Genomic DNA, 15,102 nt, shown 5'->3' with positions numbered 1-15,102 from the left:
CCAGAGACTTGGTCAGGACTCCTAAAGTCTTGACAGTAGGGACTGGAAAGACCATAGCCGACAACCCAAGAGCTGTGTATTGTTATGACTTCTAAGTATTAAAACTGGGCATAGCCTCTAAATGTTTATAGATTATGTATGAATAACAAGATTACTGGTGAGCTTAACTAAGAATTGCTGCTTCAGATTTTTACTGAATCCAAGTCTCTAAGCGTTTTGGTAACTCTAAGGGCAGAATTAAGACAGAAGAGAAGCAAGAGTCTGGAAAATCCAAAACAAGGATATTCTCCATCATAGAGGACTGTGTCCTTAATTGTGAACACACTGGTGGTCATATTCTTGTTTTGAAGCTGCCGTGCCCTAGTAAACTGCCTCACTGTTTGTGTGTTTAGAAGCCCTCTGACGTTGTCAGCTCTTTGGATCTGTGTGTGAACATCAGTCTGGAGAACCCTGGCACCAGCCCCGCCCTTGAAGCCTACTCTGAGAAGGCCAAGGTCTTCAGTGTAAGTGCGGTTTGCCCTTCCTAGAATTCAGACTGGCTAAGAAAGCTTCATGGTTGCTGCAGTCATGTTCGAAAGTCCATAGGACATAACTTTCCAAATACTTGTCTTCTACGTGAAATATTTTTATCTTCAAAGCTCATCAGCATGCAAGATCCGTGAAGGACAGGGACTTTTGTCTTCTTCACTGCACTATTCTCAGCCCTTTGAGCAGTGCCTGGCCCACCATAGGTGTTCAATAAATATTTGTTGAAGAAATAAATAACCATAAAGTCAAACACCTTGTGTTCACCACCCACGTAAAAAAATGTCACCAGAACCTATGTTCTCTGTGTCCCTCTCTTCCTCCATCACATTCACGTCCATCTTGGCTCCCCCAAGCAAATCATCACCTTGAATTTGGTCTTTATTGTTGCTTTTCTTCCTATTCACTAAACATATACATATTCCTAAAATGTTGTTTGGCTTTTTATGGTTTTGAGCTTTATATAAATAGAATAATTCTACATGTACTCTTCCACAGTCTGGTTTTTAACTTGAGCAAATGTGTGCGATTGTTTTTCCTTTTTTGTAGATCCCTTTCTATAAGGACTGTGGGGATGATGGAGTTTGTATCTCGGATCTAGTTCTAGATGTCCAACAACTGTCAGCTGCTCAGTAAGTCTGTTTGAGTTCAGGGTAAAATGTAGAAATAAGACATTAGACGCTTTATTCAAATGAATGTTTATGGAGATTTTATTCCTACATGCACACAAAAAAACCCAATAACTAATAAAGACCTTTAAAATCTGAATTTCAATTTCTACCATCCATAAAGGAGTAAAACGGTAAGAAATCTCAAACCATTTGTATTTGGATGGTTCCTCTCCCTGCAGTGTTTAAGTTAAAATCAATGAAGGAGCAAATGTAATAGCCTTGACTTATTTGTCGTCTGAGTCATTTTACTATGAAGTGGCTTATTAAACAACTTTCTTAGTCCTCCAAATCTAAAGAGTTTTATCTTCTTATTTTTAAAATGAGTGAAGTATTTGAATACCAGCCTTTTTAACCTTTTTTTTTCCTTTTTTCTTTTAACAGAGATCAACTCTTTATCGTCAGCAACCAAAACAGAAGGTTAACATTTTCAGTAACACTGAAAAACAAAAGGGAAAGTGCATACAACACTAGAATTGTTGTTGATTTTTCAGAAAACTTGTTTTTTGCTTCCTGGTCCATGCCGGTAGGTGATGACACTTGGGCTCCCTACTCTTGTGTTTCCTGCCTGATACTAATACCCATCTAGCTCACACTCACATCCCCATGTCCCGTATGCTGTCTGAGGAAGTGCCTTACTCCTAAGTGTGATCAGTCCTAACTTTGGGGCTCCCAACTAGTTAAACCACACGTGAGCGTAGCCCGGCTCTGTATCTAGACCAGTTCTGCTTCACAGCTTGGTCAGTTTTTCCTCTGCCCTAAGACTTGGCCAGACACAACCATGACTCTTCTCCAGGCAGCTGTGGGATGAGGCTGCTGTGCTGCTGCACAGATGCTCTGAGCTGCACTTGCTCGGAGAAGTTAGAGTCCTATAGCCCAGGCCAAGCTTTGTAACCACAAGTCTTACTCCTGCCAAGATGCTGCATTCCAGCGAGGTCAGTTAATCATGTGGACTTGATCACTATACCAGGAACACACTTGGCCATGAGGGTCCTCTGGCCCCTCTGCTGCCACCAAGCAACGAAAGGGAGAGGAGCGACAAGCTGAGATTTCCCAAATTCACTGCTTGATAAAAGGATTACAAATGGCTTCATCCAAGTTAAAGTCAGCATGAACTTAACAGATTTAGTGTTCTAAACCTATTCTGACTTTGATGTTTCACTTTCCTGTGCCAAATGGGAACTTCTTATTTTAAAGAGAAAAAAAAAAAAACAAAAAGAATGAAAAAAGATCCTTTAAAGTATTTAAAATATAAGCACCAACGTATGATTTTTCTTCTCTTGAAAGTACAAATTTCAATTATTATTCAGAGAAAGGTATGTATTAAAGTCAACATTTTAAAATACTGGATTAAAGTTATTTTTCCTTCTGAAATATAAGAACTATGATTTACTTCTGGAGGAAAATTCCAGTATTTGACCTCACTTTTGGCTTATTGGGTGTCCTGCTTAGCAGTAAAAATAGTATACTAGCTACCTGGACAATATGAGGTTTTGGTGTGTTTTTTTTTAAGATTTTTATTTATTTGACACACAGAGAGAAAAATCACAAGTAGGCAGAGAGGCAGGCAGAGAGAGAGGAGGAAGCAGCCTTCCCGCTGAGCAGAAAGCCCAATGTGGGACTAGATCCCAGGACCCTGAGATCATGACCTGAGCTGAAGGCAGAGACTTACCCCACTGAGCCACCCAGGTGCCTCCAATATGAGATTTTTAATATCAGGGACAATAAATTCATTGTGAACTAGCATTACTGCTAAAATGCCCTGTGGTTCATACATCCTTCAGCACATATGTGCACATGCACGCTACATATTAATTGAGCGTTGTTTCTTTGGTCTCCAGGTTGATGGGACAGAAGTAACATGCCAGATTGCTTCATCTCAGAAGACTGTTACCTGTGATGTTGGCTACCCAGCTTTAAAGAGGGAGCAACAGGTACGACTTGCACTTCTTCCTCAAGTCCACACTAGCCCCTCCTCAGCACTAGTGTCACTCGCCACCATTCCGTCTTCGTTGTTGTTAGGTAACGTGATTTGACAGGTGTCACAAACCAGCTGCATATTGTGAGGGAGTTTTGAAAATATCTGAATGTTTCAAGTTAGTAATAAAAGTGGGGTTTTCCCCCATGCAATTCATTTCAGAAGCATATAGAAGAGGGAGAGTTCTTTTTTTCCCTGACTACATTGAAAAACACCGATCAGAGTACTGTAGAGAGTCATAGCTATCCCATGTTAACCCCTGGTGAGCAGATTTTCACATCAGCACAGAGCTTTCAAATTCTGACAAGGAGATATGCCTGTGATGTGATGATCTGTACACGTGACTCGAAAGATAGGCCCTCTAATTCTGAAAGCAAGGCATGCTAAAACAGAAAGGTAGATGAACAGATAGCCTACAAGTTTGAAAACTCAAGGCATATATAATTCAGAATGAAATTGGGGGAAGTTTGCTTTTTGGGGGAACTTTTTTTCTAATTAGTCCCTGAGTATGAATCCTCCCAGATTAATGAGTTTTAATTTTGTGCATAGGTGACTTTCACTATTAACTTTGACTTCAATCTTCAAAACCTTCAGAATCAGGCATCTGTCAGTTTCCAAGCCTTAAGGTAAAACATAATGAAGTCATGAATTGATGGTAGATGGGCTTTAATAATATTTCTCTTTAAGTAGTTTCCTAATGTTTGTTTCAATAGCGAAAGCCAGGAAGAAAGCAAAGCAGATAATTTGGTCAACTTCAAAATTCCTCTGCGGTATGATGCCGATATTCACATAACAAGGTAGGTTAAATGCTGAGTAGCCTCTGGCCACTGATATCACTCGGTGTATAACACATTTGGCTCGTGACTAAGGAGGTTAATTCTTAACTGGAAATTTTGAAGTACATATGTCCCCCTTGTCAACTAAAATGGAAGTCCCGGATAGGTCAGTCCTTAGGAAAACTTTGAGTTTATGGACTGGGACCAACCAAAAAAAAGCCAGAGGGGCAGCCCCTCTGCCACGTGCTGCAGGGAAAGACCTCTGTGGGCCCTCAGATGAGCTTCACACTTTCCCAGGGGGTCACAGAACTCTCTGGGCCCCAAGCAACTGCCATCACCCCCTTCTCCACACCTGTTCCCTATCATCCCTATGAGCTCACAAGCAGTAGCCTCATCCCTAAACACTGAAGCCCCATGCATATACTTTGCACATAGTAGGTCTACCACAAATAGGAAATCTTGTCATGGAAAATTAGTTTCTGGGTGGAAAATTCCTGACGTAATATATTAAGGGTTTCTTCCAACCAAGAGGAAACAAGGCATTTTCCAAAGGAGGTTGTCTATGAATCAGTGCTGTATTCCCCTTCTTGCCTGACCCGAGCAAGCAGAATGATGCTGGTTGGTACCAGCTACCTTGAATTGCTCGGAGGGACAGGTGTCTTGAGAAGTGGCGAACATGTGGAACACCAAAGCAGGAATAGGGTGACGTATCACCTTGCCTCCTACCAAGAAGGGAGCGGGTTCATGGGTGCTGACACACTGAACCACAGCTATGCAGGAACACAGGCTGAAGGTGATGCCCACCTCCCAGCTTGGGAACCAGGACTCTCCACCTGGGGAGGCACGAGGGCAGCTTCCTAGCATGCACCAGTGCACTGTACTGTATTGCCAAGGAGCCCAGTAGTGTTTAGGGACAGTGGCTTTCTCTGACATGCCACATCGCCCCAACCCCTAAAAGCATGGAACACATAGACTGTGCAGTAGGTCACTGAGCAAAAGAAAAAGGAAAATGTGTCATTATGTCTAGAGCATGAGACACATGAGCAAAGATGAAAGAATGCTTCTATACTGAGTGAGCTGCAAACAGCAAAAGCAGAACAAAGTACAGCCCAAGTCTACCATCCCTGAAAAATTAATCAGCAACTGCAGATTCCAGAAGGACCCACAGTACTAAAAGAATGGAAGACCAGGGCATCCAGAGAGATTCTTATTACCACATTACCTGATTTTTTTTTCTTTCTACCTACATTGATTCTTACCCTAAATGCCTTTTTTTTTTTTTAATTTTATTTATCCATTTGACAGACAGAGATCACGAGTAGGTAGAGAGGCAGGCAGAGAGAGAAGAAGGGAAGCAGGCTCCCTGCTGAGCAGAGATTCCCAGGACCCCGAGATCATGACCTGAGCAGAGGCTTTAACCCACTGAGCCACCCAGGTGCCCCCTAAATGCTTTTTCTTAACACAGCCTTAATAGGATTCTACTCTCACACCACAGCCAATTTTTCCACATGGTTTAACATGAAATAAATATAAGATTGAAGGGGGACTTCACTTTCAGTAACCTCTTAGCTCTGTAGTTTTTGTGATGGTAAACTGGACTTTAAGACCCTCGGATATTCTTTAAAATACACCAAAAAGTTTTTTAAAAAGTTGATATGGAGAATTATGATGTGTAAACACTAAAATGGCTCCTAATCTCACCACCCAGATAATTCCTCTTGATTTTTTTTTTTTTTTTTAAAGAAACCAAAACTCTAAACACTACAGAAAAATAAATGAAAAGTGAAGTTATCCCTCCCACCCCCTCTGGCCATTGCATAGATGACTCAGCTATTTTTCAGAATACCTTCCAGATGCGAGATTTGTCTGTCTACCAGGATATATGTGTGACACACACACACTACGTGCTCACGTGAGTGCATGCATGTGCGTGGACACACACACACACACACACACACACACTCTTACCCGAATGGAATGACAAAATCCTTCTCCAACCTTTCTTTTTATATAATCTTAGAGAAGCTTTTATATCAGGACATACAGAACTAACTTATCCTATTCCTGACTAGATCATAATTTATGTAACCAGTTCACAACTAGTAAGATATTTAATAAGATATTGCAGATTTATTTTAACCATCGCAAGTACTATAAAAAATTTTTTTTCTTGAAAACTTTTTGAAAAAGTCCTCTCCAGTCATGGAATGTATTCCTTAGCAACCACTTTGATAAATGTGCAGTTATATTATGCAAACATTATGGGTGGAAATCATAATAGAATTATTTCTAAGCAGGAGCCCCCCCAAGCATAACTAACTGCTTATAAATAATTGATCATCCACACTTAAGTAACTTACGGAAAACTTAAGTAACAAATGGAAAAAATGTCAGATCAATTTAAAATGCAAAATCAGAACATACTAATTTAGAAACTAACTCTTTTTTAGGGGCTCACACAAAGGACTTCTAGAAGGTAAAGGGAATAAATCATGCAAATACAACCAGGCTTTCTGTTTCAAATTCTAGTCAGTATTCCCATTTTCCATGTAAGGCTGACAGATCATTGTTTCCTCTCTTCTACATAACCTTGACAAATGCTACATCTATTTGAGTCTCCTAGGGCATATTTTCCTTTTGAGCATTTGGAAAAGTTGTGTTTTTGGTTTTTTTGTTGTTGTTGTTTTGTTTAGCATTAAAAAAAGATAGGAGTTCTATAAGAAGCCCAAAAAAGTATCTCAGAAAATGTCCTGTTCATTTTTTTTTTAAGATTTTATTTATTTATTTCACAGAGAGAGATCACAAGTAGGCAGAGAGGCAGGCAGAGAGAGAGGGGAGGAAGCAGGCTGAGCAGAGAGCCTGATGCGGGGCTCGATCCCAGGACCCTGAGATCATGACCTGAGCTGAAGGCAGAGGCTTAACCCACTGAGCCACCCAGGCGCCCCCTGTTCATTTTTTTTAAGGAAATAGTTAGCATCCTAGAATTATGATACATTGTCCAGGGGGAAGAAAACTGCTTTTTAGACTCCTATGTCTGCTACCTTCTCCCCCGTACCGCACACAGTCCCAGTGAATGTGGAACTCCCAATAAAGTTGTCCCGGTTGGAACCCAGCCTTAGACCCAGAAATGAGTGAGGAGGAAAGGGAAGGGTATCCAGTTATGTCCAGTCTGAGTGTCCTGTGGGGGTTCCTCTAACCTGGTCCCCACTTCACCTGCAAACCTTACTTGACAACCCCACCCCCCGCCCAAGGAGAGAGATCAGGTCATCTGATAACTCTAAGTTTAGTCTGATAAAACCTCCGGGTCAGCCTTCATAAACATGGTCTCTACACTGGTCATGGAAACAGACTGACCAACCTCAATTCAGACCAAAAGCATTAGAGTTGGTTTGGAACTAGAGGAGGATAGGGAGAAGGAATAACAAGGTAAATGTATGCCCTATTTTACAATCATGCAGTACGAAATATTGCAGGAGCTAAAACCCAATACCCTATCATTGCATTTCAGCCACCCAAGCGGAAAATCCTCAGGTTTGTCAATCCATCCAATAAACCAGGACTAAGTGTGCACTGCATTAGCACACCAGTCAGTGCAATAGCAATCTTGAGTTCTAGCAGTTCTAAAGTAATACATTTGTACTTCTTTTAGAAACCATACAACTGGTAGACACAGAACACAAAGAATCTTATGGAGAGATCATGAAGGGATAGGTTTTTAAAGGAATTTGTTTTAGCCTTGGAAACATCAGCCTATAAGTAGCATTTGTTTTCATTATGTCTTGATACCTAAATATAAACCTTGACTTGTAATTTAAGCTAGAAGATAGTTAAATAAAAGAGGTATTAAGGTGCGAGAACAAAAACAAAACTAAAAAATTTGACTTTTACAAACATTATTCAACAGATCCACCAATATCAATTTTTATGAAGTCTCCTCAGATGGGAATGTTCCTTCCGTCGTGCACAGTTTTGAAGATATTGGTCCAAAATTCATCTTCTCCATTAAGGTGGGTAAGCTTAGAATACTAAATCAGGAGGGGGGGGGGGAATGAGACCAGGAAGAGAAGTAAAAAGTGGAAATAGACCAGTGGTTCTCAAACTTGACCATCGTTTGAATCACCTGGAGAAAAGTTAAGACACATGTCATAGGATCCATCCTCCAAGTTTCTGATTCAGTAGGTCTGTGGCGAGCCTAAAAATGTGAGTTTCTAACAAGTCCCCAGGTGTTGCTGCTGCTGCTGATCCCACTGCTGTACTTTGAGAACTTTGAGAACTAGGACTCTGCATAAGTAAACAGCTGGGCTTTGTGCATAGCTATGTGTTCTGGGTAAAAAATAGATATATTTTGAAAGCAAATGTTCAATATTAATTAAGTATTAATATAATGGCATTACTATGGGCAAAAGTCTCTGGAATATAATTAAAATGCCAGTTTATCCTTGGAGACCACTTCTATTTGAGAAGTTAACCCTTTACATACAAATATCTTCAGTCAGTTTACATTGGCATTTATAAGCAATTATAATCTAAAGGTTGTTACCAATTATATAAAGAGAAATTTGTGGAAAATTGCAATTTTATAATAAATTATAGAAAATTTGAAAAGTAAAAAAAATCCATCCACCACCTTAAATGAATACCATTTTATTGTTTTACATTTCCTACTAGTCAGTTACATGGTTAGAACCCTGTGATTTGGTAATTAAAAAAAAAAAAAAGAAATCTTTTAAAGTCCTGATCTATGATCCAAATACTGGGATTTATAACATGTGACTAGTATTTGGCAATTATTTAACAGGATATTTAATCAATTATTAGTGACAATAAAGTAACATTATTCATAGGGTGTAATAAGTATCAGCACTTTGTATCAAATACATTATGTATATTGACCCATTTAATTTCCAGGTTAGTTATAAGATTGGTAGGATTATTATTCCTATGGTTATTTTAAGATTTTTATTTTTGAGTAATTTCTATACCTAGTGTGGAACTCAAACGCACAACCCCAAGATCCAGAGTTGCTTGCTGTCCTGAGCCAGCCAGGTACTCCCCAGGGTTGTTATTTAAAATGTTTAATAGGGTTCAAGGAGGGCATGTATTGGAGCACTGAGTATTATATGCAAACAATAAATCATGAAACACTGCATCAAAAACTAATGACAGGGCACCTAGGTGGCTTAGTTGGTTAAGAAACTGCCTTCGGCTCAGTCATGATCCTGGGGTCCTGGGATCGAGTCCCGCATCGGGCTCCCTGCTCAGCAGGAAGTCTGCTTCTCCCTCTGACCCTCCCCCATCTCATGTTGTCTCTCTCATTCTCTCTCTTCCAAATTAAAAAAAAAAAAATCTTTAAAAACAAACAAAAAATAATGATGCACTGTATGGTGGTCAACATAAAAATTTTTTATACAAAATGTTTAATAAGGACACCTGGGTGGCTCAGTAGGTGAAGCATCTGCCTTCAGCTCAGGTCATGATCCCAGCGTCCTGGGACAGAGTTCCACAGCGGTTCCCTGCCCAGGGGAAAGCCTGCTTCTCCCTCTGCTGCTGCTCCTCACTCGTGCTCATGAGCACACTCTCTATCTCTGACAAATAAAATCTTAAAAAGTATTTAACAACCTGTAGGACATGAGAACTGGCCTAGTTGAACAGACTTCCCACCAATAAGAACAAATCCTGTATCTGCACATACCCATTAAGTTGCTTATTCTTTTTTATTTTATGAATGATGAAAACTGAGGCAAACAGACGTCCGGTGTCTTGCCCAATCCACGCTGCTCATCAGGGCCAGAGTGAGACTTCAGCCCTGGGAGCCCAACGTGACAGGGAATGTTTTTAACCAACTCCGAAGTCTCGAATTACTTAGCAGCTCACACTGGAGGGGCTGAGATTCTCCATGAAGAAGTGAGAGACAGACACCCGAGCATGACTCTGAAGTAACAAGGTTTACTTCCCAATGGACTCAGTGGTACCACTTAATAGTTGCCCTCCACCCAAGCAGAGGTCACTGATCGTTTTCTCTGCAGCATGTGTGTGACGTAGCAAAACCAGATGCTTTCTTCACTCTGTGCAGGTGACGACGGGGAGTGTTCCCGTGAGCATGGCATCTGTAACCATCCACATCCCTCGGGACACCAAAGGACAGAACCCGCTGATGTACCTGACTGGGGTGCACACAGATCAGGTAAAGGCAACGGAACTGCCTATAAAAGCGTGAATTTTCGATACGGAAATACCCCCTGAGATTAGGGTGATCATGCCTGATGTATGGATGGAAACCGAGAAGATAAATTGCATGCATCCTGAGTGCCAATTAACTAGCAAGTTAATTGCATGGAATTTCTCTTCTCAGTTTCTTATTAGAAGCAGGTTATTGTTATAAGGAAACAGTTACAGATGGCAGAAAATATTCCCAAAGCTCTGTTTTGGCCAGGTGAAGATCTGACGTTGTCAGCGTCCTATCTGTAAGAAGTTGGTTGCCTGCCACTGTGGGAGACTAGCTGGTCTTTAAGATGCCAGCCTGGACTTTCACCTGGTGGGGATCAACCCTGGCTTCTCGTTTTTATCGGCTGGGTTTCCTGCCCAACCTTAGGTCCACCCCCAGCCAATTAAATCAGAATCTTCAGGGCTAAGGCTCTAGCACCAAAGATTCCTTAAATGGCCCCACTCCCTGGTAGTTCTCACACACAGCCCAGGCTGAGCAGCACTGTGGAGCCAATCCCCTGGCCATCGGCTCGGCCTTAGTCTGGCACTCAGAGCTAGCTCTCCAGAGGTGTTCTTCCTGTGGTGTGCACGGGTGACAACAGGAAATCAAAGTCTTAAAATGGTCCACAGAGAGCCCTGGATTCAGTCCATCTGTCTACTATTATCGCAAATGGTCTTATTACCTATCACACATACCGTGTAAGAACCAGCGCCGCCCATGGAGTTGCATTAGGAGGATGTGAATACTTCCAGGTTTCCGTGAATGATTACAGGAAGTGTGGCAGGGCTGGTGATAAGAGAGAAGCCCCACAGTCCCTCCCTGGCCGCAACATGTGACCACGGGTTTTCCTAACATGTCAAAAGGAACATCAGAAATGATTTTGCTTCCTCATACTGATTTGAGGTCCTTCCTTATAGGCTGGCGACATCAGTTGTAATGCTGAAATAAATCCACTGAAAATAGGACACACATCTCCTTCTGTGTCTTTCAAGAATGAGAATTTCCGGCACATAAAAGAACTGGTGAGGACAGGTTAATGGGGTGACTATTTCTTTGGGTGATTCACTGTTGGTTCTAACTGGAAATCAATGCACTTCTTTTCTCCTATCACGCCATGTTACAGAATTTTCTCATTTTGGCTTTGATGGTCGGTACGAATCAAGATTTAGAAAATACACTCTCAAATCTAGATTACTGGGATTATTCCTTATGCCGGTAATATAAAATTTCATGAAATCAAGAGAGTTCTGTGTGAAACTATGGTAGCAGGCATTCTGGGAGCATTGCGAGGGGCTATGAGGGAACTGCACACGTGCTTGGAAGGTGAAGTTCCTTTCGTCTCCCTTCCACATGATCACCGGGGTTATTTCGCCACCAGAATGCCTCTCTGGCCATCCTTCTCAGTTTTCCAATATTTTACTATCTCCCGCTCCAGAGCGATGTGCCTTTCCTTGAGAAAGAGGCTAGTCTAGCATCTGGTATGGTGCTTGGCACGTATTAAGAACTCCAATAGTAAACCTTTAGCAAACAGCAAACTTAAGCAAACTGTAGTTCTCCTCTAAGAACGACATCGAAACTCTGGTTTTCATTTATTTAAATTGCTTTATTTTATGACAGAGGTGGGTAGGGATATGGGAAAATAGAATGAAATCATTTCTTTTTTATAGTGTAATTACGGTGTAAATAGGGCTTAAATCTAAACAGTAGTATGTAGAAACGCCCAGGAGAAACTCATGTCAGGGTATGCCAAAATATACTTCTGAGCATTTTCCTTATCTTTATGAAAATGTTTTGATTTTGTAAAGATGGCAGCTGCTCACTGTGAACAACATAAAACACAAAACAACAAAGAAACTAAAGTCCTCTAAGAAATCTAATCGCCGACCACTCAGTATTCAATGAACATCAACCTCTATACCTCTAAGTATTAATCCACTTCTAGATAAACCTATCCTGTTACATAAATGAACCCTGCTACCTTTTTTTAAAAAAATATGTCAATATATATGTTTATAAAAAAATAAAAAATTTTAAAAATATGTCAATATAGCATTTTTTTAATAGACTTAATTTTTTAGAGCAGATTTAGATTCACAGCACAACTGAGTGGAACGTACAGAAATTTCCCAACTACCTTTTGCCCCCCCATGTGGACAGCCTCCCGCTCTCCAAATCACCTTCCACATCAGAGTGGTCCAGCTGATGAACCTACGCTGTTACATCATAATCACCCCAAGCCCATAGTTTACATTAGCGTCCACTCTCGGAGGTCAGACATTCTATGGGTTTTCACAAGTGTATAACGTGTATCCACAATTAGAGGATAATACAGAATTGTTTCACTGCCTTAAAACAACTCTGCACTCCATCTATTCATCCTTCCCTCCTCCCTAACCCTTAGCAACCATAATTATTTACCGTCAACTTCTTTTTTCATCTAAAAAATATATCTTTTCAATTATGTTTAATGACTAAATTGCACTGCGTTTTGTGCATGTACATTCAGTAATTTACCTAACTGGTACCTTACAGATAAACACAAATAACTTCATGGGGGGATGGGGTGCTTTTACTCTCAGAAATAGTAATGCCACAAGTAGGCTTGACGTACTCTTGTCCACACATTTCTGGTAACAGCCATATAGACGGAAAATGGCTGGGCCAAAGAGTGTGCCCTTTTTACCTTTAGAGCCTAGGGTCACAACTTCCTGAAGAAGGGTTAGAAGGTTCAGGAGACTGTTTTCCTAGATCCTTCTCAGCACTAAGTTTTATCTATCGCCGTAAAATTTTAGCATTTACTTTGTTAAGCCCGTACTAACTCTTTCCTTTCACCTTTGACTCTACCCTGAAAGAACTGCAGAACGGCTTCGTGCAGTAATGTTACCTGCTGGCTGAAAGACCTTCAGGTCAAAGGAGAGTACTTCCTCAACGTATCGACCAGAATTTGGAACGGGACTTTTGCAGCAGTAAGTATAAGCTTTATGTGTTGGGCTTATCAATAGCAAGGATACATAAAGTTTCATTCTCAGTCAGTTCATACCCTTTGACAAAAGCAGTATTCTGGCTGATATCAGCAATGCCCAGATGACTCAGAGCAATTTTACTCTGGAAGGCAAGAGGCTTCTGCTCCCTTTCCCTTGCCCAACCTGGTTGTGCCTCGGCATCACCTGGGGTGCTTGTAAAGCATCAGCTTCATAGACTCCATGCCTCCCTACTACATCAGAATGTCTGAGATGTTGTCAGGATCCCCTGTGCTGTCCTGGGGCACAGTGGGCCATCTAGTTTGTCTTCGTCCTCGTGCCCTTGACATTTCTGCCTTCCTAGTCACTTCTAACACGCGCAAATTAAAGTACTCCTGTCTGTCTCCTTCCTTGAGCTTGCGGCTGACCGGTCTCAGCCCACCACGTAGATGAATCTTGCCATGGGAACTCTCTGCTCTCCTGTCTTACCCTTTGTCTGGTGAAGGTCCAGTGTACATACATCTTTTTTTAAGTCCTTGCCATCTCATGAAAAGTTTGAAGAAAGTGTCAAAACAATGTGTTTTTTCCATTTGGCAGGTGTGACTCTGCAGGAGTAATATCTGCCTTTAGCTGAGATTTTAGTAGCCAAAATCTCAGTCTGGCAAGAAAAATAGGATAGACAGGGCTCCTTAAAGCTGACTGTGTAAGTAGCTAGCTATTCATTTTCTCAACACTGGCTCTGATCGAGGCAGCAAAAAAAAAAAAAAAAAAAAAAAAAAAGTCTGAAACCTCCAGGGGTCCTCTTAGTTCTTGTTATTTTAAAAAATCATGAATCTTCAAGGTGTTTCCTAACCATACTCTAGTCCCTATTTTCTAACCATTTCATGAGCTCTCCAACAACCCCATTCTCCCTGCTATGGGATTTTAGGATTAGAGAACTAAGTTCCCTCCAAACTTGTCCCTGGAACCAAAATATGAGCAATATTCTTGGATAAAGACCTAATAGAGAGAGGAACAATGAAAGGCAGGGAGAGGAAGAGAGAAGTGGGAGAGTGTAGCAGAGAGGAACTGGGTTTTCCTCCTGCTTGCTTTTATTTTGCTGTTGGGTATACTCGCTTGCAAGCCTTTCGGACCCCTCTAAACCCCGTTAGATGGGAAGAATGCGGCGAGTTACACCACTGTCCCAGCTGATGTAGTTTGGTGCCAGACTTCACCAACTGGTTCTTGTCTCCTTGGATTTGAGGAACAAATGTTTTCCTAGCAACCTCTGCCAGCTGGGAAGGAAAACTGACTGTTGCAAATCAAAATGCAATCATGCTGGCTCTGTAAAAAGCATTTGGTTTTCTTGAGTTTAAAACGACACTATTTTAACTGTACGACTTTTAAAAGTACCTTCCCAAAAGTTGTCAGGAGCAAATTTTCATTTCTAGGAGCAAATTCCTGAAGAAGCGTATTTATGCTTTTTCAGTGGTTATGGATGAGCTGAAAAACCCCCATGAGAGTCCCTGTCTGTCGAGTTCCACACATCTTCCTCCTCCACGAAAGGTCAAATGTTTATTCCCACCTTGTTTTCAGCTATTTCAACAGTCAAATGGATGTTCTTAGGCCACCCAGGAGATCCCGTCTGAAATACAAATCTCATTTCCTGTATTAGAGTCCATTAGCATAGTGCCTTCCACCCGGCAAGTGAACATTTCCATAATTTTGTCATAAAGTGATTGCAGTGTTGTGCAGAAATTCTTTTTAGTCTACTGGGGCTGTGACACTAGCATCACTCAACAGCTACTTTTCTTTTGAAAGGAAACCATTATCAATACTATGAATGTTTCCCCAACAATATGTGCTTAAGACACAAGGGTTCAGGCTTAACTTCTGATGCAATCTTCCATCTTGAGAAAATTAAAACTAATCACACTGAGCACGGGGAAAGGAAATAAATTGCTCACTTTTTGGATATGCCTTCTCTTTCTGCCTCCCAGATACCATTTAG

The 15,102-nt window shown here is 41.1% G+C and overlaps 1 protein-coding gene across 2 annotated transcripts in view; it reads left to right on the top strand.

Moving 5' to 3' along the window:
* Positions 1-15,102, top strand: part of ITGA2 (integrin subunit alpha 2) — a 110,654-nt gene that overhangs the window by 87,408 nt on the left and 8,144 nt on the right. For both annotated transcript variants that reach the window (XM_082723224.1, XM_082723223.1), the window contains exons 18-27: positions 393-503; positions 1,075-1,157; positions 1,578-1,719; positions 3,035-3,127; positions 3,721-3,797; positions 3,885-3,968; positions 7,852-7,954; positions 10,021-10,131; positions 11,070-11,174; positions 13,005-13,118. In XM_082723224.1, coding sequence (XP_082579350.1) covers positions 393-503; positions 1,075-1,157; positions 1,578-1,719; positions 3,035-3,127; positions 3,721-3,797; positions 3,885-3,968; positions 7,852-7,954; positions 10,021-10,131; positions 11,070-11,174; positions 13,005-13,118 — 1,023 coding nt within the window. The remainder of the gene's footprint in view (positions 1-392; positions 504-1,074; positions 1,158-1,577; positions 1,720-3,034; positions 3,128-3,720; positions 3,798-3,884; positions 3,969-7,851; positions 7,955-10,020; positions 10,132-11,069; positions 11,175-13,004; positions 13,119-15,102) is intronic.

The sequence above is a fragment of the Mustela nivalis genome (assembly GCF_964662115.1).
Source record: "Mustela nivalis genome assembly, chromosome: 3".
NCBI lineage: Eukaryota > Metazoa > Chordata > Mammalia > Carnivora > Mustelidae > Mustela > Mustela nivalis.
This window is presented reverse-complemented; position numbering and strand designations above follow the sequence as displayed.